At 40.6% G+C, this 21,660-nt stretch overlaps 2 protein-coding genes across 4 annotated transcripts; one reads left to right on the top strand and one right to left on the bottom strand.

The window, feature by feature from the left end:
• Nucleotides 1-935: 935 nt before the first annotated feature.
• Nucleotides 936-5,490, bottom strand: foxh1 (forkhead box H1). 2 transcript variants are annotated; one of them, XM_078938167.1, is made up of 4 exons: nt 5,167-5,490; nt 3,640-4,230; nt 2,981-3,085; nt 936-2,830 (listed from the first exon to the last, which is right to left on the bottom strand). In XM_078938167.1, exons 1-4 carry the CDS (start codon nt 5,395-5,397, stop codon nt 1,865-1,867), a joined length of 1,893 nt encoding a protein of 630 aa, XP_078794293.1. In that variant the 5' UTR covers nt 5,398-5,490; the 3' UTR covers nt 936-1,864. The 2 variants fall into 2 exon arrangements, with proteins under 2 accessions (XP_078794293.1, NP_001153943.1); NM_001160471.1 differs by lacking the exon at nt 5,167-5,490 and having other exon boundaries at nt 1,865-2,830; nt 3,640-4,104.
• A 2,162-nt stretch (nt 5,491-7,652) lies between these two features.
• ppp1r16a (protein phosphatase 1, regulatory subunit 16A) lies at nt 7,653-20,700 on the top strand. 2 transcript variants are annotated; one of them, XM_011488850.4, is made up of 11 exons: nt 7,653-7,801; nt 14,675-15,516; nt 16,363-16,433; nt 16,837-16,982; nt 17,267-17,370; nt 17,486-17,610; nt 18,320-18,445; nt 18,525-18,600; nt 18,718-18,847; nt 19,045-19,207; nt 19,277-20,700. In XM_011488850.4, exons 2-11 carry the CDS (start codon nt 15,270-15,272, stop codon nt 19,820-19,822), a joined length of 1,734 nt encoding a protein of 577 aa, XP_011487152.1. In that variant the 5' UTR covers nt 7,653-7,801; nt 14,675-15,269; the 3' UTR covers nt 19,823-20,700. The 2 variants fall into 2 exon arrangements, with proteins under 2 accessions (XP_011487152.1, XP_078795109.1); XM_078938983.1 differs by lacking the exon at nt 7,653-7,801 and adding an exon at nt 7,969-8,083.
• Nucleotides 20,701-21,660: the final 960 nt, after the last annotated feature.

The raw sequence follows: 21,660 nt of genomic DNA, 5'->3' as shown, positions 1-21,660 counted from the left end.
GGCATGCGTAAGCAGCTTATCCACAGATAGTGATCCCAGCAGGAGAAGCAGCAGGAGGCTGACGACTGCTGGACCATTGATGTAAATGTAGAAACTCCACAACAGAGGCTCTTTTTTTATCACTCTGTTCAACTGGAGATCACAACTCAATCTCTGTGGAGTTGTGTACCAGTGTAGACCAAAAAAAAAATGAAGAGATAATTAAAGTTACTGAAAATTGAAAGTTAACAATTCACTAAAAGGCAAAAGTATCATTGTCTTAACCCCCTTTAATAATGTATAAAGTGCTAAATTAAAAAAAAGGAAATACAGTTACAATGAGGCCTTAAAGCATTTTAGTATTTATGTTAATACATGTGCAGAGAAGCAGCCAATGAAACTATTTGTACTTTCAGTTTTTCTAATCAAGGCATTTTAACTTATCCTGTTCTAGGTTAAAAGTAATAAACCTATATTTAAAAACATCCACCCTTGCATTAATTTACTATTCCTTTTATTTATTTGAAAAGCAGCAAATTTGTTTGCCATAAAAAATACCTATTAATAGTGTTAAAGCTGCAGGAAAATAAATCATAGTTTTTCACTTTTTTCAAGGGAAAAAAATTAAAAACTGCTTAGACATAAATGTTCTAACTGCTTAAAGCATCTTTAAAGCTTTGTTCGATGACAAACAGAATGGCATTAACCTTCACTGTTGCTGCTTTGGAAATAAATGTAAGACTTACTATCATAAAGGATTTCAGATTAAAATCTATTCCCAAATGATTCAACTAAAATTATGATCTGCATCAGATTGGCCAAACTAATCACAGTGGTTTTTTTAAGAGTAAAATAATTGTAATTCAAGATGCAGAAATTCTGCAGTTTCCACTTTGAAATTGATAATGGGCCACTAAATATAGACTTTAAGTGTTAAATTCAACACTAAGCAGCACTATTAAAACAAGCCGTGTTTTATTGTAAACTCTAAAAAAGGTTGGAACTTGCGAACATGACATGAGCTGTATAAAAAACAAAAACATGAGGCGAGTTCCTCATAACAGTTTAGTTTCTAGAGACACTTGTAACATAATTTGCCAAATATTCACTCATAAAGAAAAGGACATTTTAAGGCAGTTTTCTTTACACAATAAAGTACAAAAAATATTAGTGCAAATGCATAACATGTTGCTTTAGGCAGTAGTGGTTCAGTTCTGGCGTTACAATACATTCTGTCAGCTAGAATCCCTCACACCATCAGATCCAAACAAAATTGGATTGAGGTGTGTTCAAGTAATAAAAGGTTTTTTGGATCTTTTTAAATTTGCAGTTAAAGGGGAGTCTGTTAACAAGGTTAAATGATCAAAAACAAAACATTAAAAGGAAAACATTTGCCAAAACCTACTTGTTCTTCTTTGTCTGAGCCATCAAATAAAAGATGAGTGGAATGAAACAAAAAATTACATTTTTAAATTAGAAAATCACTGCCCCTCACAGTAGGTATTCCATGGAAATTGACTCCAAACTCATTGAAGGAGTTAGAAAAAACATTTACATTAGTTACATGATAAAAGCAAAGGCGTGCCGGCACAACGAGTGCAAACAGACCGGCAGTGCAAAGAGCTTGCAGTATAACAGAATTTCACCAAAACACTGAGGTAGATAGTTGTTTGCTGTATAGATTGTCGAGGTAGGTTTGTTTCAGTGAAATTGTGCAATACTTCACATACAGAGGGGAAGCTTATTTTAAAATATACTCAGTTAAGAAATAAACATGTTTTCATTTGGTTTAAGAACCTGAAACCATGAAGACACTGGTGAGACTGGAGTCTCCGGTTCCACATCTCCTCCCACCTTCATGTGTTTGGCTGCAGATCAGAGGGGGTTAATACGGATGGAACCTGTTTAGAGGCGCCCTACTCTGCAAGGAGAACTGACTTTGCGGTTGATGGTTTGAATTCTGACTAGTATGAACCAAAACATCAAACACACTCTTGTTTGGAGGTACAGTCTGCAACAAGTTGTCCAGGTCCATAATGAGCTGGGGGGCTTGGACCGCCACCCGGCTGCTGGGAATGATGGGCCAGTAGGTGTGGCTTAAGAAGTGGCTGTGAGTCACAGGTGAGCTACTGTAGCCATAAAGAGGCAGTCCACCATGCAGTGGCATTAAGGGACCTCCATTAAAGCGCATGCTTGGTGGAGCCACAGCATTGGGGGGAGCATATTTAGCATAGGAGGTAGGGAGCTCCCATGGCGGTGCAACAGTGTCCCTTCTGGCAGATTTGTTCGATGGTGGCCTGCAATCCTCGTAACCCCCTGACCCTGTTTCACCTTCTGGGGGAAGGCGCTTCCCCAGGTGGGGAAAATCTTTCCATTCTTCATCGGAGGAGGACGAGGAGGTGGAAGCGGGGCTTGCAGAGCTGGCAGAGGCGCTGCGAGCAGAGGAGGCGTAAGGAGGTCGTGCAGCGGGCAGAGGCCGAACACGGTCCACTTCCCCCCAGCAGTCGGTAGAAACGCTGTCTGCATCCCCTGGCCCCAAGGCCGGTTGTAGGCTGTGTAGCAGCGAGTCGATGGCAAAGGATGAGTCCAACTTTGGTCGGAAAAAGTCGTCTTGCCCATGTGAAGGATTTTCTGTTGGCATGGGAGGGAGGGAGGTCATAGGTGGAGGGGGCGGCTCAGATTCCTGCTGGTTGCCTTGAAGGATGTAAGGGGCCAGATCCTGAGCAAAGATTGTCTCATCCTGGCGTGACACGGCCGTGTTCTGCCTTTTCAGGAGTTCCAGGGGTACACGGCTTAACTCAACCGCCCAGAAGTTCCCTTTTCCCTGAGGTTTACCAGGATCCTTCAACACCTAAGTGGGGGATAAAAAGCTATGAAACCTTAACAGACTTATCCAAAAAAACAGAAAAAGGTTTTTAAAGCCGATGTTTGAAAACAATCAACTTTTGTCTTGAATGTATTGTACAATTATATGCTAAAACCACAACACTTTTATACAAACCTTAACAAAGCAGTCATAGGAAGAGAGATTGTGTCTCACAGAATCCCTCCAACCTTTGTAGTTCCCTTTGAAAAATGGAAAGAGGCTGCTGATCTCCTTTAAGATCTAGAAACAAAACAGAAATTCAAGGAGGGTTACAGAAAAAAAATACATCTCCACATGGTTGCGTCACATGATTGATGAAGTTCCTGCAATTGAACAGCAACAATTCAAACACTACTACACTGGAAGGAGAATTTAATTGAATTCTACAGTCAGAGAAGCAGATTGAGCCATCTCCATTGTGTTATCATGTAACCTACTGTATATCTAATCACTTTTGTGATATAAATCAGTGCCTGGTTTCACAGCTGTCCTGCCTTATCAAAGCGCAGCACCAAGGAAGACTGCTCACCCAAGTGTCACAGAGAGGTGGCTGTTTAGTGTCAGTTCAGTTCTTGAACTGCCTGACTGTTTTAATTTAAGGAGGGAGTATCCTCCCACTGATTGATGTCTAAAGTAAATATTGTTTTTTTTTCCTTCTTGGAAAAAAGATTATTCTCCATAAAAGATGAGAATATATAAAGTTCTGATCACAAGCATCACAGTGCGTAAAAGTTAGCGTGATCCCGGTTTTAATTAAAAACACAAACTTTTTTTTTTATCTTATTTTTTTTTACCTCAGATAATGTCAGCTTCTTCTCTGGGGAGCGCTGGATGACCATGGCGATCATTGCGAGGTAGGAGTAGGGTGGTTTTGGATAACGCTGGTAGTTCTTCTTCTTTCCACCACCGGTGCGTTTCTCCTCCTTGTCACTGCTCGTCCATGTATTTCTGGATAAACTCTCCGCAGTTAAGTTGTTTTGAGCATGAGCATTGTGCGCCATGCTTGTTGTTGAGGCCGGTTTATCCATATTAATTTTTGTGCTGGAGCACTTTTCTGGGCGCATCAGCAGCTGCTGTGGAGACATTGGAGCCGGGCCACAATGCCCGGCGTTTCGGCTTGGTGCGCTCCGCGCTACACCGCTGGGAGGGAAGCTTGGCTCCACATTTCTGCATAAGTCAAGTTGATTGTCGTAATTTTCTCCAAGGTGCGTCAAAGCGGGTGGTGCCAAGAGATTCGGCTCCGGCCACTGCTTTGTCATGCTGATCCAGCCGGGGGGGTAAAACCGGCTCGCACGTTCGGACAAGGGAGCACGGAGAAGGGGGCGGGGAGGGAGGTCAGATAGTCGGTCCTTAACTTCTGGCAGACTGTTGGCTCCAGGCTGACTCTACTTTAAGAGCAAACAATTAACAGTTTCATGTAAGTCCTGCTGCGTAATCGAAGAGGGAATGACGCGTTATCTGAGAGCAAAACGACTAGTCGCCCAGGGGGCTGGGGAGGGTCTGCGTGCTGAAAAGGACAGAAAACAGTTCGAAAATGTCAAACAAGTAAAGAAAAAAAAGAAAAATGCCGAATCGTCTTTTGGCACCAGTGTTAAAGGATTTACGCACGGGGGTTTAAACCTAAAAAGTGTATTTTTATGAGTTTAAGTTTAATAAACCTTAAAATTTGGCAAACTAAGCCAATTTATTCTGAGTGAAAGTTGGTTCTTTAGTGTTTTAGAAAATACCTAAATCCACTCAGAAGACACAAATACATAAAGGGCCGTGGGGACGCAGTTGATTTAGAAATTCAATGTATCTTCATGTTTGGTGTTAGTAAGAATTACGCACGGGATAAACTATAAAGTGTAAGTTACCATTTTGTTCAACAGTAACTTGGAGGATAGAGCAGCTGTTTCCTGAATGCTCGCCTCATTCATTGCAGTCGTTTTCTCACAAGAAATCTGATGTGAGAGTGCGTAACAAGCTCACAGCTCAGCAGGGCCTCCGTGGAGGATGTGTTTGAGCGTTGAAAGAAGTTTCGGGAATGTGTGTCTTTTGTTCAACTTAATGTATTGCTAATGTGCAAACTCTTGCTTCTCAGCAAGATAGTGAAAACTAGTTGGATTAGATGGAACCCCTATTGGCAAGCTGGAGGCTCCTCCAGAGAGGCTGCTTAGCATGTGAGGAAGACTGCTGCTACCGGGCCCTCTCAGCTCTCATTCCTGACGAGCTGCTAAGTGTTTTATCTCACAGCGCGTTCACACCTTAAACATGAACCATCATCAGGTGGTGAAAACCTCCTCATGTGCAGAGTAATATAAGTAAAAGAATCCACAGACCTGCAGCACAAACTTGATTATCTCAGCGCCCACATTTAAACACAGGTTTACTGTCCATATGTTGGACTTCATTCTATTTTTATGCCTAATGAGCAAACAAGAAGAATCAAACACACTTTGACATTTTGATGCATTCTTTTCTGACCAGCAAACTTCTAGGACACACCTGCTGTGATCTTGTTTCTTTCTGAACATTGGAGCACAAGGTTTGTCCCCCTCTAGTGGTTTCATTTACCCTCCAATCCAACTCTTCACCGCCTAACTTGTGTAAAATCACCTTTATTTTCACTTACTGAATCTTCAGTCCTAGAATCTGCATATGGGAGCAGGTTAGTGCCAAAAATGCTATTTGGGGGAATACACACAGTCAATCTATCTCTGATCTGCAGGAGTGCCAGTTAATAGGTTTTGCTCGGATTAGTGTGCGGCAAATGAGAAGAATAGGAAACTACAATGAAGAGCATCTGGGACAAGGAGGCAGTTTGCATAAAGGCTGGTTGTGTTTGGACAAATCCCTGCTTAGCTGTACCGAGGTGCATCCCAAAGCTGACATGGACTGAAAAGGGAAAAGGAGGTTCTAATGTTGTTTAAGCTTCATGCATTCAATCATGTTCAAATCCTTTGTGACCATGTTCTGTCAATAAACATCTGTAGAATTCCAGAACTTTTTCAAATGTATGTATGATCTGCACGTGGAACACAAATTTGTGCTGTATCAGTGAGGACAACTGAAAGCAAAAAAGAGGTGTCACAATTTTGCCCCTTTTGAAAATCTCACTGTTTTGTGGCTCTCAACTGCAGCAACAGTTTTGTTTTCCTGTAGATGTTGCTGGCAGGATTCTTTTTGTCTGTCGGTTCTTCATAAATATGATTCAACTGTTGAACTAGAGTTTTTCAAGATAAAAACCTTTCAAGACTAAAACGTTTTATGGACTTTCCATAAAACAAGTGTAGCAGATTTGTGAGATTTGATGGTTTTTACAGGTTCCTCCTACCGGTACATAAATGTACAACAACCACACTTGTGTACACAAACACACCCTTTGCATTTGCCTCAACCTGACTGAAGTACTTTCAAACTGAGGTACTGGATGTCACAATCATGACACAGAGTTACGTTATGTTTACCTATTCATGGTCATTTTCTTTTAAGCAGTGAGATACTGTCATGTTTAAAATAAAGTATAAAAGAAAAAGAGTTAAAATCCTCCATGTTTCATTGGGTTTTAAGACTTTGTGCTCGTACAAAAATGGACCTTAGAAAACAAGAGAGTAAAACCATGTTGAAGAAATGTTTGTCTAAATGACACAGACCAGATTTTCAAGGCTTCAAAATGACATTTCATTTTTATCTGAAATAATTTTTAATAATGAGAACCTGTTGTACTTCTTTAAGATTTTTAATAATACTTCTTTAATTTTTTCACACTTTTTTTTGTCAATATCACATGGTGCTTATGTGAAGGTAAAAGGTACTCCATTTACTAAAAGTCACTAAAAACATGTGACTCAAACCTTATTTCACTTGAATTTTTGCTTTCACTATTTTAAGCATTAGACAAAAATCTTTAAAACTTAAGATACAGTTGCTACCATAAATAGCTTTATTGATTTTATATATTTTTCAATATCTGTTGTAATGTGTATATCCATCTTTTGTGTGTAGTGTAGCATTACTGTACATGATAGTATGTACCACGTAGAGTGCATCATCAGTATCTGAAAAGAAAAAACAACAATACCAGGTTAGTGCCTTTCTGGGAAAAATACTTTTTTTAAAGTATTTTCCAAATTTCTACACAATAAGCTCTTAAGCAAATACAAACATTGGGAAAAAAAACATTATATTTAAGTATCTATCACAGTAACTTAAATAAGTAATTCCCCATGAACCTTTCATTATTCTATTTAGGGGAAACAATTCCTGTTTTATTTTAAAGTCTGGGATGTTTGTTTTAATGCTCTGCATTCATAGTTCTAGAAACTGTTTTCCACTCATATATTTAAACGCATGTATGTTCCTGAGGGCATATATGTTGGCAAAGGCAGACATGTCCATTGATTTGGGAAAATTTGAATATTTTATGTGGGGTGCCTTAAGGGAGAAAAGATAAAATGGTAGATACATTTACGAACAACTAAGGACTTTGTAGACACAAGGAGAAAGATAATTATTAACTTAATAAAAGCTCAGTTTTCGGAGTTATGAATAGAAAATTGCGTATTTGAAGCAATCAAAACGAAATCAACCTAAAGGAGACAACAAAAATACATCAAACTTTAAATAATTAGAATTGATTGGTACCTTATAGTATATGACACACTCAAATAATTAATTATTAAATTTTTCAAAAGACGTTCAATTTATTGCTTTATCGAGCATAGGCTAAAAGTAAATTAGAAACGTGTGTCTTTTATTTCGAAGTCAAAACTTTTTTTAAAAAAAGTAAAGAAGCAGCTGAAAAGCTCTGCTTTGTCGCCCTCTAGTGGAGCCGGCGCAGAAGGAGGAGTAAGCGCGGGTCAGGTTGTTATGGTGAAGCATTTCCCCGGAGGCGCTGGCTCGAGTAGGAACGGAGGACAGTCGCTGATTCCGTTCCAGAGCCGCCGACCTGCCCGGGAGCTCCGGTCACCGCAGGTGAGCTTTCCTGTCTCTCCGGTCTGTCGCTTCAGGTCAGAGTTGTGCGACTGCTCGCTTTCAGGGGCGGTCCGTCCCGAAACGGTCATTAATACGAGGCGAGACAGAGTTTCTGTGTCACAGGTTGATGCAGCTCAAAAAGTAAGCTAACCGGACGTTATGGCAGCGCTAGCATAAATTAGTCGACTCAGCTCAACAGGTGGTCTTATTACTTTCCCTCTGTAAATTTTGAACCCAAAAACAAAACCACAAGTGTTCTCCATCATCAGTTAGCTAATCCAGGTAACTAACACGAACCGCTTACCTGCGGGGCTGAACACCTGTCGAGGCTGTCTGTCTGTCTGTGGACCGCTAGCTAATCTGCTGCTCGCACGGCAGGAATCGGGAGTTTACGTCATTTTTGTTAAAGCCGCTTTCTAGTGGATAAATTCACTTCGAGCGCGTGGAAGTGTCACGTAGACACGAATAAATGTATCCCAATCACTGCGTGGAATTGGCGCGAGGCATATCAGGGGCGCGTGGGGGACTTTTCTTGCGGTTACTTACTGCGGGTCATAGTTCAGGGCCAACCCTTGACTAATCTATACTGATTTTTATAGTAATTTGTACTAATATAATTTTTGGAGGCACACGAACAAATGAAAAAACAACAGCGCTCAGTAACGAACTTTAATATTCTGTGTTTATTTTATCTTCTATGCATTTAACACGGGGAGCATTGGAAACCATTAGGTACCATTTTTAGATAATCTTATGTCCATTAGTATTTAATTTTTTTAATCTTCTGTCTTTTTATTAAATTAAAAACAACTTTTAATAGAAGATAGTTCATAGACTTCTGTCATAAATGTCACACATAACACCACTATGAGATTATTGCCAACAGTAAACATCTATTAATAATTGATTGAGCCTCTATATGGCAGTCATCTCCTGACATTTACTGATTTGTGGCTGTCTGAAAGACAATTCCTTCAATCTTGTTCTTAAGTAATGCTGCATCTGGGCAAAGTACCTTTTACAAATAACATTTAACCACTAGGCACGGTAACAGGTTTGCAGGTTTTGTCATCCAGATTAAGACTAATTCATGGACTTTGTGATGCACAGAGGGTTAATTTAAATGATTCTTGTCGTTGGATCATTTCTAAAAATCACACTTCTCCACACAAATCTATTTGGCAGAACCTCTAAAGAAAAAATCAGATCTGTGACCTCTGGACTGATAGAAACAAAGAACTTCCTGTCAGCATTTACAGCAAATAAAAGCCTTTTGGACACAATAAAAACAGCATCAAATGTTTCTTTCCTCAAGGGTTACTCGTGTAACTTGAATTCTCAGTGGGGAAAAAAAACAAATCTGCTTTTTTTTTAGATTTATTTGACCTGATAAGATCATTTTTAGTTTCTCCCTGACATTCCCTCAAACATTCCTTACTCTCAAACTCCCCCGTCCTCTCCTTCTTCTCAATAGGTTCTTTCTTTACAGTTATGCCTGTTTAAACATGGACATAAATCAAACATATGTCGCAAAGATCCAATTGTCTCTTGTTTACACAGAATCCGAGCACTCTGACATTTATATTTGCTACTGAGCACCTCTTCCTCCACCTTCCTCATCCTCTCGGATCTCTTTCACATCATTTCCTCCACATCCTTTTGCTCCTTCGGTTCATATCCTGTGATTCTTTCTAAATGTGTCTTTTATCCCTGAAACTTGCTCCCTCCTTTCTTTATGCTGTAGAATTCTTGCCAGAATTACTGAGAGTTTTAGGGGATTTATTTGAAGCTAGTCCAATCGTTACACATAACGCGCCTCGCAGTAGACCCCCCCCTCCCTCGTTCTGTTCTTCCTTCAAGGCCAGCAGACATCAACTGTTTTCATGTGTGCATCAAAAACACAGATTGTGTCACACAAACCACCATGACAAGTTTTGTTTTGTCTCACTAGAGACTGTAAGAGGATGCAAATTGAAGGCTCGGTCTTTCCCGGATGTTTCCGTGTTTCATCAAAGCTTCATGGAGGCCGTAGTGTTTGTTTCTGTGAGCAGGTTTAACATTGAGACAGTCCAGGCTGCATGCAAGTTCACTGCAAACCCCTATGCAGCACACTGCACCTTATATAAAGGATGAAAATGGTGTTTTAACATGTTCTTGTGCCATTTTTCTGATGAAAAAGTGAAGTTTAAAATAGCATTCCTGAGGATTTCTTTATTCAAATCATTTTGAATGAGAAGCAGATAAAAAAAAAAAAGGCGTTGGAAAAAAAGATCATTTGTTACATAGAAAATGTGCTGCAGCCACAAGCTCCCTGCTCCGCTCCGCTCCATTTTGATGCATCCATTTATAGACAAATAGATCCATGTGCGTCTTTGTTTTCCTCGTCTGAGCTGGAATCTGGATCCAAACTGCTGGATGGCTCCAGTGTTGCTCAACCACTGCACGGTGGCGCAGGTTTCCTCAAGTCCCAGCTGGGGGACTGGAAACAGAACACCATACCTTTCTGGGTGGAGTAAGCATGTTCTCCCCATGTATGTGAGGGTTTTCTCCGGGGAGTCCGGCTTTCTCCCAGGGTCCAAAAACATGCTTGATAGGTTAAGTGGGTACTCTAAATTGTCGCTAGGTGTGAAAGTGAGTGTGCATGGGTGTGTGATTGTGGCCCTGCAACAGACTGGCGACCTGTCCAGGATGACCCCTGCCTTCGCTCACGAGTGGCCGGGATAGGCCCCGGCAGCCCCGTGACCCCGAAGGGGGCAAAACGGATTTAGAAGATGAAAGAATGAATTTCTGTTGCACCAGTAATGTTAGGTTGCTAGGCTGTAGGCTAGCGGGATTGCGTGTTGGCAGAGGGATGTCGGGAAGCAGAGGCGGACTTGCTCCACGCCAACAGTCCTACCCACAACCCTGAAAGGAATTTCTAATGAACTCCTGCTGCTCTGCAGAAACTATTCTAGAAAATGACAGTTTGTTTGGTTGTTTTTGGGGCTCAAAACGACAAACATTATTAAAAGACCCCTGGAAACGCTTAGAAGATAAATTTAAAGATGGTCTGGGTGGGACTTTCAGCCAATGCCAGGCTCAGCAGAGTGGCTGCATTTCCCGTCGTGTTCCTATTATAAGCTGTTAGACTAAAGTTCCACCCAAATCAGTACTGAGTGAGTGTTTCACAGAGCTTCATTGATGGCTGACCCTGAAGGAAAGTGTGTGTTCCTTCCAGTGTCGGGATTATGCTGAGACATTTTTACAAACGTTTGTATTTGCTCTACATGAGTTTGAGCTACCCCAGCCCTCGCTGGATGAATGGTCACATGGTTTTTACTCTGGCAAATCCCACGCTCACATTTGTCCTGCTATCCGATTAACAATCAGAAACAGTAACAGACTCATAAAAAACACGACGTGTGAACTTGGATGATAAGATAAATGTTGCATCTCTCTTGTAATGTTAGAGAAATCTGTATATGGTTCTTTTGGGTGTTTTATTAACCTTTGATCACGTTTTATTTTTACTACTCTGCAGAAGAGGATTGCTCTCCCAACCTTTGAGCTGTTAGAAACATGAAGTCCTGTTTGCTTCATCAGCTTTCTTGTTATGACAGTCAAAAACTAAAGTTTGATGAGGCGGGTTTGACTGAAGCAGTGTTTTGGAGGAGGCTTAGCAAGGTCTCAGTTTCTCCTTCCCCCTGCATTGATCGGGTTTTCCTGATGTTTGACTCAATTGGCTTATTTTTCCAGTCAGCTTATGTATTTTCATGCTCCATGAAGATATTCAACCTTTTTATTCTGTGTGGCTGACGTTGTTTTAAAGTTATGCAGACAAGTTAACTTCAAATTATTTGTTGACATATTTAAATCTGACTTTATGCTATAAATGATAATCAAAAGAAAAGCTTTTACCTTCTTTATTTGTGTTTAGTTAATGGCACATCAAGGTTATTGGTTAGCTGTCTGACGGCTGTGAAACTGCTTATTACCTGTTGTCAGGCCAAAGTTTAATTTGTTAATGAGATTGTCGTTGATGGAGCCTTTAATGCTGCTTTGTCCAAGAACTGTGCACACAGAAACGCCTCTTCCTCTGCAAAATCTTTGAGAATGCTGTTGACCTTTGTTTCCGTCCAAACATGTATCTGTTAATAAATCCATGCAGAGGTCGAAATGCATCAAAATATATCATAGGATTCAGGGAAAAGTTGAACTTTTATTGTTCAAGTTGGTTTATATTTGACTATATTACTGGCTGTATGTAGACCTGCACAATAAATCACTAATTTATTGTTATTGCGATATCAAGCTGTGTAATTCGCATATAGCAGAAGACGGTGACATGGTTACCTTAAATGTGCTAAAACACTCTTAAGGCAGCTTGAAGTATTTAACAAATTGAAAAAATCCCTTTTATGCATTTGACCAATCAGATGGAGCCCGTTTATGTTAGATGCTCTCCTCCTATGTAGATGAGGGTCATTTAGAGTATAATTTAAGGCATGTTGATTATTAAATGACAATTTTGGTTGTTTAGTTATTTGTTTATGTATCGCAAGTTATATCGTCATCACAATATTGATCACTAACATGGTAAATACCGGGTTGTCCTCATATTGTGCAGCCATAGCTGTGTGTAATTAAATAGTAGCTGAAAACGATCTAGTTACAAGACCGTGCTGTGAAAAAAAAATAGTCCCATGCTCAATGCTTCATGCATGGTGCTTGAGGCTTTTGTTTCCCCTTCTCATCTGGAATTATCCACTTAATACAACTTTGAGTTCTTGCAGGGATTTTTTTCTTTGTCTCCAATCTTTTTTTTTTGCTTTTAAAGCCACTTAAAAAACCCTCACAAGAACCTTTTTCATTTGTCAGCTTTGTTTGGAATTCGCCGCCATTGTTCCCGGCAGACATTAAAACTGCATGCTTGTTTTCATTTTTACATTTTAAATCTGTCCTTGGTGGAGTGTCCCTTTGATAAATATGTTAACATTTCAAATACTTCACATATTTATTGTGGTTCTAAAGAAAAATGTTACCCAAGAGATGCTAGGTTCTCACATGGACTGTAATGTGCATGTAGACTTTATTATTAAGAGTTGGTGACAACCAACAAATCATAAAACAAAGTAGTAAAGTATAATTTTTAAAAGCTTATTTGGATCAATAAGCTCTTTTACTGTCTGTTGATGGAGACAGATCCAGTGTAGATTAATTGAAACCCATGTTGAGAGCTTTTTTTTTTATAAAAAATGGAAACTGTGGAAAAATGTTATGTCTTCAGAGTGAACAATCCCAAAATTATAAATAATTCAAAATAAAATGTAAGAGGCTGTTAAAGGTTTGTCAGATAGCAAATATATAAAAAAATAATAATATACAGTTTTACTGTTGTTTTTTTCCCTTTAGCATGACCAAATTTACAAAGACAAAACATTTTTTTTAAAGAATCAAATTGTAGGTTTATCAGGGTAAAGTAAAAAAAAATACTGAAACTAATACTAAACCTCAGTCTTTAGGGATCAAGTTGATTTGACTTATTGACATATGCCGTTTAAAGATTCTAGTTTCTTTTTTTTCTAAAGTAAATCTCTTGAAAATTCCAAAAAGTCCAAAATTTCTTTTGCTCAGCAGGAAATGTTCCAGTTGTTCTGTAAACATGAGGTTTGTAGCCATAATTGTTAGACTTCTCATAAATGCAAACACCTGAATCAACTGTCTCCATTTAACAGGTTCGGAAATTGGCGTCAAAATAACAATTCTATTTACCGGTAACAGAGATGAATCACAATAAGAGCTTACGTTTTTAGGAACCTATTTTATAACCCTAATGATTCCAAAAAGGAGCAGCATGTTTCAGCAAAGAGACAATTTTACTTAAATTCAATACTTTTAGTGATCGCACTATGTTGTGTCGCAGATATTTATGGTAAGTGCTTTGTATGAAACACAGAAACATTTCAAAGCGTTACTTGTTGCAGATTTAGGCCAGAAGGTCTGAGCAAACCTTGGAGCGGTCCTGGTCCATCTTATGCCCACATGTATGCTTACACAGGCTGGGAAGATGATGCATAACATGATAAGCATCGGTCAGTTTAACACGCGTGTTTGTATGCAGTAAAGCAGTGCTCCAGACATCCAGAAAACAGAAAAACAACGATCTGCCTGTTGTTGCATTTCAACAACACACCACGGTGTGCACGTGTTGCATTTTTAATCACTGTGAGTTGAAATCCACTGAATAGTCGATCAGAAGCCACTGTAGCCCACCGCTGCAGCACTTTCCTGCTTGTTATTAATTCTAGTTCAAACTTCCAACATGTTGAAATCGATACACATCAAGTTACAAGATCCTGTTTGTCTGGATAGCTACCTTTTTATTGTCTGCTTAGTTTAACATCTAAACTGCAAATATTTTATAATCTATCCACGTCCCTCCTTGGTGGTTAACTCTCTAACTTACCAAGTTCCTCTGGTTGACCTTCCTCCCAGCACTCGCAGGCCAGCGCCTAAATAATATATGAGCAGCCCAGAAAGAGAAGGAGCGTGTGCAACGCATGGAACTCCGCTTGGAAGTTGACAAAAAAGTCATGAGAGTGACGGTGCTGAGCAAGGTTGCCATGGCGAGAACTTGCACTGAAACTGAAAGGTGCACTCTTCAGACTGAGTATAATCCTGTGGGCAATTCAGCAGATAAAATGTATTCAGTGTAGAAAGGTGTGTCACTCATTAATGTAAAGCATCCCACTGTCTCAGGTTTCCTTCAGGGGAGAAGTGGGAGAAGAGGGACTAGGGGAAAGGACTGAAGGGTTAAAGATGACACGGTTAGGAGTGGAGTATGCCTACATTATCTTGTAACTCGGCACTCACATTTTCCCTCTCTGTCCACAGAACGACGGCTGTGACGCTGAAGCCTTTGTAGGCTTTTGGATTCTTCTGGAGATCTGAAACCCCATCAGTGCAAAGATTTCATTCCTATCTGCAAAAAGTCCTTTAATTCCAACACACATGCCACAGGGATGTTTTGTTGCACAGACATGGATTCACATGTCGCCTCGTGTCAGATCCTGATCCTGACCCTCATAAACGTGGACTAAAAAGAAAAAACATTTGTTCTCGTTTTTACTCCGTGCTGCCTAAAAATGGATCAGGGAGCTGAAAACTGGCTGAACTATCCAGCTCATTGTGGTCTGGACTTGTTTCTTTTTGCCATGATGGTTTCCTCATAAAGACGGAGAAAGTGCGCCATCGCTTGTCCTTTTTATAGATTCCTCTGAAATCATGGAGATATCTGTGACTTGAAATCACTACACAAGCTTTTCTTTCCAAGTATCTTCCTGCTGGAGTTCTTCTGAAAATCAGTCATAAAAGCTCTTTTGCCCAAACACAATAATGAGGAGGCCCGTGAGGTTTGGAAGCCTGGTTCATTAAATAGGCTTCATCCTCACATACTTGGTGAAACGAACTGTGAAGCGCTAGAACGGCGATGGCAGCGGACCACGGTGAGCTGCTGGCAGAGATGGCGACAGTGGGCCGGCTCAGTGCCACAGAGCGCCTGAAGCACGCCCAGAAGCGCCGTGCGCAGCAGCTGAAGGCCTGGACACAGATGGAAAAGGACGCGGTGCGAGGATCCAGAGCCAAAGCAGACAAGAAGAAGCCCCGCACAAGCAAAGTGACATTCCCCGACTCCGTCACCTTGCTGGATGCGGCTGCCCGCAACGACGTGGAGGAAGGTGGGTAGACCCAGACATGCAGGGATCCGGAGGAAGCCAGTTACACACCAATGATGCTGGATACCTCAATGAATATTGATTAACTATACTAGCTTAAAGACCCACTCCTATGAAAATCGCCTTCTTGTTCTTGTGGCATTTTCCTATGGATGGAGGACATATATATAGAAAATTTAGATAACAATTGCATTTCTGAGTATTTTTTCATTCAAATCGTTGTGAATAAAAACAAATGCAGTTTGAAAACGCGTGTACAACCGGCCGGTCAGACGCTCCCTACTCCGCTCCATTCTGATGCATCCACTTGTAGACGACTAGAACCGTGTTCGTCTCTGTTTTTCCTGTTCCAACTGACGTCTGGCTCAAAACTGCACACCTGGATTGCTGCAATGTTGCTCAACGTTTTTGTTGCACCAGTAATGTTAGGTTGGGGATGTGAGGGGCTGTAAGCTAGCAGGAGAGCATGTAAACAGATGGGTGATGGGAAGTGGGGCAGGGTTACTCTGCAGCAATAGTCAGCAGCGACGTTACTCTTGTACATAGAGACAAATTTCTAATGATCTACTGCCGCTCTGTAGAAACTATGTCCTAGAAAACTACAGTTTTTTTTTTTGTTTTTGGCTAAAAACATCATAATAATAATTAAAAGATCACTGGGATAATAATAATAATAGATCTAAAGATGATGGGAGTGGGTCTTTCTAATAACTACATTGAAATGGTTAGCTGGAAAAGCTAATTTTTTACATGTACTAAATTGATTTTACTTCCTCAAATGTGTTTTTAACATAAAATAATAAAGTCAAATGTGAGTATGACTGTAAATGTCTGTTGTTGTATTCCTAGTGAGACAGCTGCTTAACAGTGGTGTCAGCCCAGATCTAGTCAATGAAGATGGACTGACCGCTCTTCATCAGGTACACATGCTGCGACCTTAATGATGCCAACACAACTCCTCTGTCATTAGTTAGCTATTCAGAGGACAGATGCATGCAAAAGTAATCTAATGACGAGCTAGAACTCTAACAAATAAACTTTTTGGTTCTCAAAGTTTATCTGAACATTTCACGTCTGGCTTATGAGAAGAGCGTCTGTCCGTACAGATGACTCTTCATTAAGGCTGTTTTGGCCAGTCTTTCTCCTGGAAAACTTGGTTTGCACAGCAGAGAATGAAGTCATGCTTTAGAAAGTCTTTAGAAATTCTTTTCATCCTGATTGGCTATTAATCCCTTTGGTTTTATTTTATTTCTGTGCTTGTTGGATTTTTTGTTTTGCCTGAAAGAACCTAACGTTTGCCCTACACGTGCTCTCTGTTCTCAGTGCTGCATTGATAATTTTGTGGAGATAGTGCAGTGCCTGATAGATGCTGGTGCCTGTGTGAACGCCTGCGATAGTGAGCTGTGGACGCCGCTGCACGCTGCTGCCACCTGTGGACACACCGGGCTGGTGCAGCTCCTCATTCAAGCGTAAGTGTTGCTGGGACCAAACCCCTGCAGAAACAAAACATTAAATGAATAATATATCAATAAATACCACTGCTATGCTTTCTTTTGTGGTATATTTTAAATTTTGGTTCAGAATCTAAACTGAGAGTGATGAGTTCTACAAAAGTAATGCAAATTGAGCCTGACTTTGGATTTGTACATCATGGTTTGCCACTCTAATCCTCAAATTTGCATGGGGGTTTGTGGATGAATGGACTCTTTTATTTTTGTGCGTGTGCACATGTCGGCTTTTGTTTAAATTCTAGAGGCGCAGATCTGCTGGCAGTCAATGCTGATGGCAACATGCCGTACGACCTCTGTGAGGACGTGGCCACCCTGGAGCTGCTGGAGGTAGCTATGTCCGAGCAGGGTCAGTACACGTACATATGTTATTTTGTTTTTTTAAATAACCCCTCTAGTTGTGAAAAATAGTTTGGAACAGGTTGAGTATTTGACGTCTTTGTTTTTCTCGGGTGTGGGTGCAGGGATAACTCAGAGTCGCATAGATGAATGCAGAGGAGCTAAAGAGGCCACCATGCTGGCGGACATCCAGGCTCTGGTTCAGAACGGAGCCGACCTCAACGCACACGATGATAATGGAACGACACTGGTGAGACGTGAAGATTAAAGCAAAGACGAAAAGTTTGGTGTAATTCAGATTCACCTTGACTTATAGAGCACTTCTCCTGTCACAGAACACCTCAAAGTGCTTTACATGAAGTTAAAATAATAGGGAAAATAGTCATTTTAATAAAATCCCCCCAACACACATACAGGGAAAAACAGTCCATTAAACACAAGGAAACATAAATCTACTTGAAAGCAAAGGTAAATAGAGGAGTTGATGTTTAAAACCTTCCCAGTGGTGGAGCTCTCACATCCTCAGGCAGGATCCTCACCGCGGGTTTTTGTCCTGACCTTTGAGATCACCGGCAGACCTGCACGGGAGGATCCTACGGCTCTGGGGAAGCCCTTAACCAAAACCATGCTGATAAAAAACATGAAGGTCCAATTCCATTGAGACATTTACAAACAAATGAAAGAATCTAAAAATTGATGCCAAAGCTGACTGGGCGCCTTTGCAAAGATTTTAAAATTAGAGTAAAATGCTCCTTTTTTCTGGTCCTGGTTTTCTAACACCAGAAAGAGGAGAATGTGGTCTGGCTAATAATAAAACGTACAATTATTTATACTTTCAGTGTTGTAAACTTTCCATCTCATAAAGTGGAATATGCATGATTAATATTGCTATTCTTCTCAAAGAAATTTATACTTGTTAGTTTTATTTATGTGGAGTTTTAATGTTTTTCTCCTCTTAGCTCCACATTGCGTCTGCCAACGGCTACATGTCTGTAGCTGAGCTGCTGCTAACCAACAGAGCTGAGCTGGAGGTGAAGGACTCTGATGGATGGACGCCGCTGCACGCTGCCTCCTGCTGGGGACAGGTTCTTACTGCATCCACACTGGAATCCAATATTTTTTTCTTTTTGCTGTCTCCATACTGTTTTGTGTTATTGTTTATAGATCCAAATAGTGGAACTGCTGGTGGCCCATGGAGCCAGTCTAAATGCAAAGTCTGTTCTGGAGGAGACTCCGTTAGGTCAGATGAATTCAGACTCTTTTCATAATCAAATGCAAAGATTTTGTTTATTTAATCTAAAAAAAAAAGTTATGTTTATAAATGAATGGGACATTTACAATTCTGTTCTATTCACAGATGTTTGTATGGATGAGGAGGTCAGAGCCAAACTGATGGATCTAAAGCACAAACATGACGCCATCATGAAGAGTCAGGACAGACAGAAAGGCACTCTGCAAAAACGAGCGTCTAGTACTGGCAGTAGAGGGTGAGATAAGCAGCTCAAGAGACCCAGAATGTGTCTAATTTAAAATATAAGAACCTACAGACAGTCAATTTGGGAATTTCTGAATTAAAGCATGTTTATTTTTAGAGGTTTAAGCCAGAGACCCACTGAGCACAAAGGCAGAAAAGTTCAAACCCCACAGTGATTTACTCCTGAGAGTTTCTGGTCTGTCTCCTCAGTAAGGTGGTGCGTAGGGTCAGCGTGAATGAACGCTCCAGCCTGTACCGACGGGAACACCAAAAGGAGGCCATGGTGTGGCAGGAGCGTGACCGACAGCCCGAACCTCACGACGATGATGAAGACAGACAAACGGACAACGAGCTGCACCAGCACGCTGCTATGGTGACTCCACTGCTCATTCAGCCGCATCAGAGTCCTGAACGCTCTTTTGAATCTGCCGCTTGTTTTCAGATTGCTGGGGGAGCAGCAACATCGCGCCTAGAGGAGCTGGAGTCTGCTGACAGGAAAATTTCTTCTTGTATAGGCAATGGAGAGACCTCTGTTTCTCTGTCCTCCTCTGTCCCGGGAGAGCTTTGGACTGGAAGTGGTCTCATGGATCGCAGTGCCTCCTATCAGCTCAGCTCTGCGTCTGCATCAGCGTCTGCATCAGCGTCTGCAGAGGGCGACTCTGCTGACAGCATGAGCCGAGAGAAATCCCACCACACCCTGGCTGACCTGAAACGGCAAAGAGCAGCTGCTAAACTCAACAAATATCCAGCTCCTCCTCCTCCTCTTCTCCCTCCTCCAGTGGAGGAAGAGCCTTCAGTTGCAGCAGCAGGAGAGATGCCAGCCACCCCAGCTCAATCAGAGATCCAGATATCCCCCACTCCGAATGACACGGTCTCTCCCAGCCAGGTGTACTTTACCCCATCCAGCGGGGATCCTCCACTGCTGAAGCTTCGAGCCCCTGAGGAGGACCAGACCAGCAGCAAAGAGCCTTGCTGTGGCCTCATGTAAGCATGAGCCTGCAGGCAGCAGAACCAAGACCAGCTCTGCTTTAAAGTGATAACAGCCTTTTAAGGAGCCACTTTAAAACAATAAAAAAATCACTGACGATGGAACCAACTGACTTTGGCCAGTAATTGTCTGAACCTTTTCAATGGAGTAACTAGTTTGGATATTTGTTATTTATTTCAAGCTCTTTGCATTCTTTCTCACATGCAGGACTTAAACTACACAACTTTTTCAGCAACACTAGACAAATGTCGTATAACTGGACCATAAGATGATTTATTTTGATAGGAATATGTTCCTTTTTTGTTAAATGATTAGTTTGAAGATGACAAGCTTAAATCTGTGTCATAAAATATTTTGTATGCTTGGAAGATGATTTAAAGATTTCTTTTATAAACAAGTAAACCTGAATGTACACAAAAGAATGACTGCTGCTCCGTTCAACAGTTTTCCATCAACAAAACTCTATTTTTTTTCTTTCCTAGTAAATTAAGTAGAATACATTTAAATATTTTTATGGTAGAATTTGTACATTTTCATCTTCAATATGAAATCCTGAATATTTAAATAGATACCTCTCCAGGACCTTTAGCACCACCATTGTTTCTCCATTCACAGAAGAATATGAATGTTTATTCTGCCCACTGCACATTTTAAGGACTTCATGTAAAGAAATTGAGGTGATTGTTGACATACTTGTGAGGATGCTTTTCAAGGGTCGGTGCCTTCATCAAGTGGATTGTTATTGGTTTGCAAAGCTTGCACGGACTCCCACATGTAAATGTGTCCGATTGAATTTATGTACTTTAAAATGCAAAGTTTTGTTAATGATTTTTCATGTTTTCTGTTTAAAAAACATAAAATACACAGTTCACAAATGAGTTTTTGTATTTGTTTTATAACATAAATGCGTAGAATTCCTTTTTGGAGTTGTTTAAAAAAAAAAAACAGAATGTGAGTTAGATTTTGTTTATATTGGAAGCCAGTGATGATTGATGGTCTTGATCTTGGAATGTCATCCCTGTAGGGAATGGCTCCCCTTGTGGTCATGTTGAGCAGTTGCACATGTCTTCCCTCTGAATTCCTCCACCCCTCCTAAAACATTTTCCTTCCTGTTACATCAGACTCCCTTTTCATCAGCACATTTTGAATGTCACAGTCCGTTCTGATCAGTCTGCCAGAGCAGGTGTCATAAAAAAAAAACACTTGTACTTTAAGTGGAACCATGAAGGCAAACCCTGTCGCAGAATGATTTCTATCAAGATTTATTAACCCAAGCTGCAGGTACTGACTGACACCTAAATACATTTTTACAAGAATTTCTTTATCTGAAACCTGTGACATGTCTTGACTAAATCACCTGAGCCATGAAAATCTCTCCAACCACGCTGAGGTACATAAAATCCTGCCTATTATTGTCTTCTGTGACGTTAATTTGTTATTTGATGCTCCAAAAAACCCGTGCTGCATGAAACAAAAGTCACCGGGACATCACATGCTTAGATGTGAACAGTTTTAGTTGAGGGGGGGGATATCGAATGTCTCTCCAAGACTTTTGAAAGTGTTTCTCCGTCTCGTGGTTCATCCTTTCCACACACGCACTTTCTTTTGAAAGACTACCAACCTGTTACTCTATGCTCTCGCCTGGCCGGCCTGCTGGTGCAATTCACTGTTTAATAAGTGAAACTAATATGGTCGTGGATTTTCTGTAGCACTCAGCAATCAAATCAAAGTAGTGCTTTACAGAAAGAAAGACATTTTAGACTTTAAAAAGAAAAAAGCATTCACATAAACCCTGCAAAGTCTATGACATCAAAGAATGGACAGATTTTTTATTTAGA

The sequence above is a fragment of the Oryzias latipes genome, chromosome 20, assembly GCF_053564925.1.
Source record: "Oryzias latipes strain Hd-rR chromosome 20, Olatipes_Hd-rR_3.1".
Lineage (NCBI taxonomy): Eukaryota > Metazoa > Chordata > Actinopteri > Beloniformes > Adrianichthyidae > Oryzias > Oryzias latipes.
The sequence above is the reverse complement of the archived record's forward strand: the minus strand, read 5'-3'. Positions and strand labels throughout refer to the sequence as shown.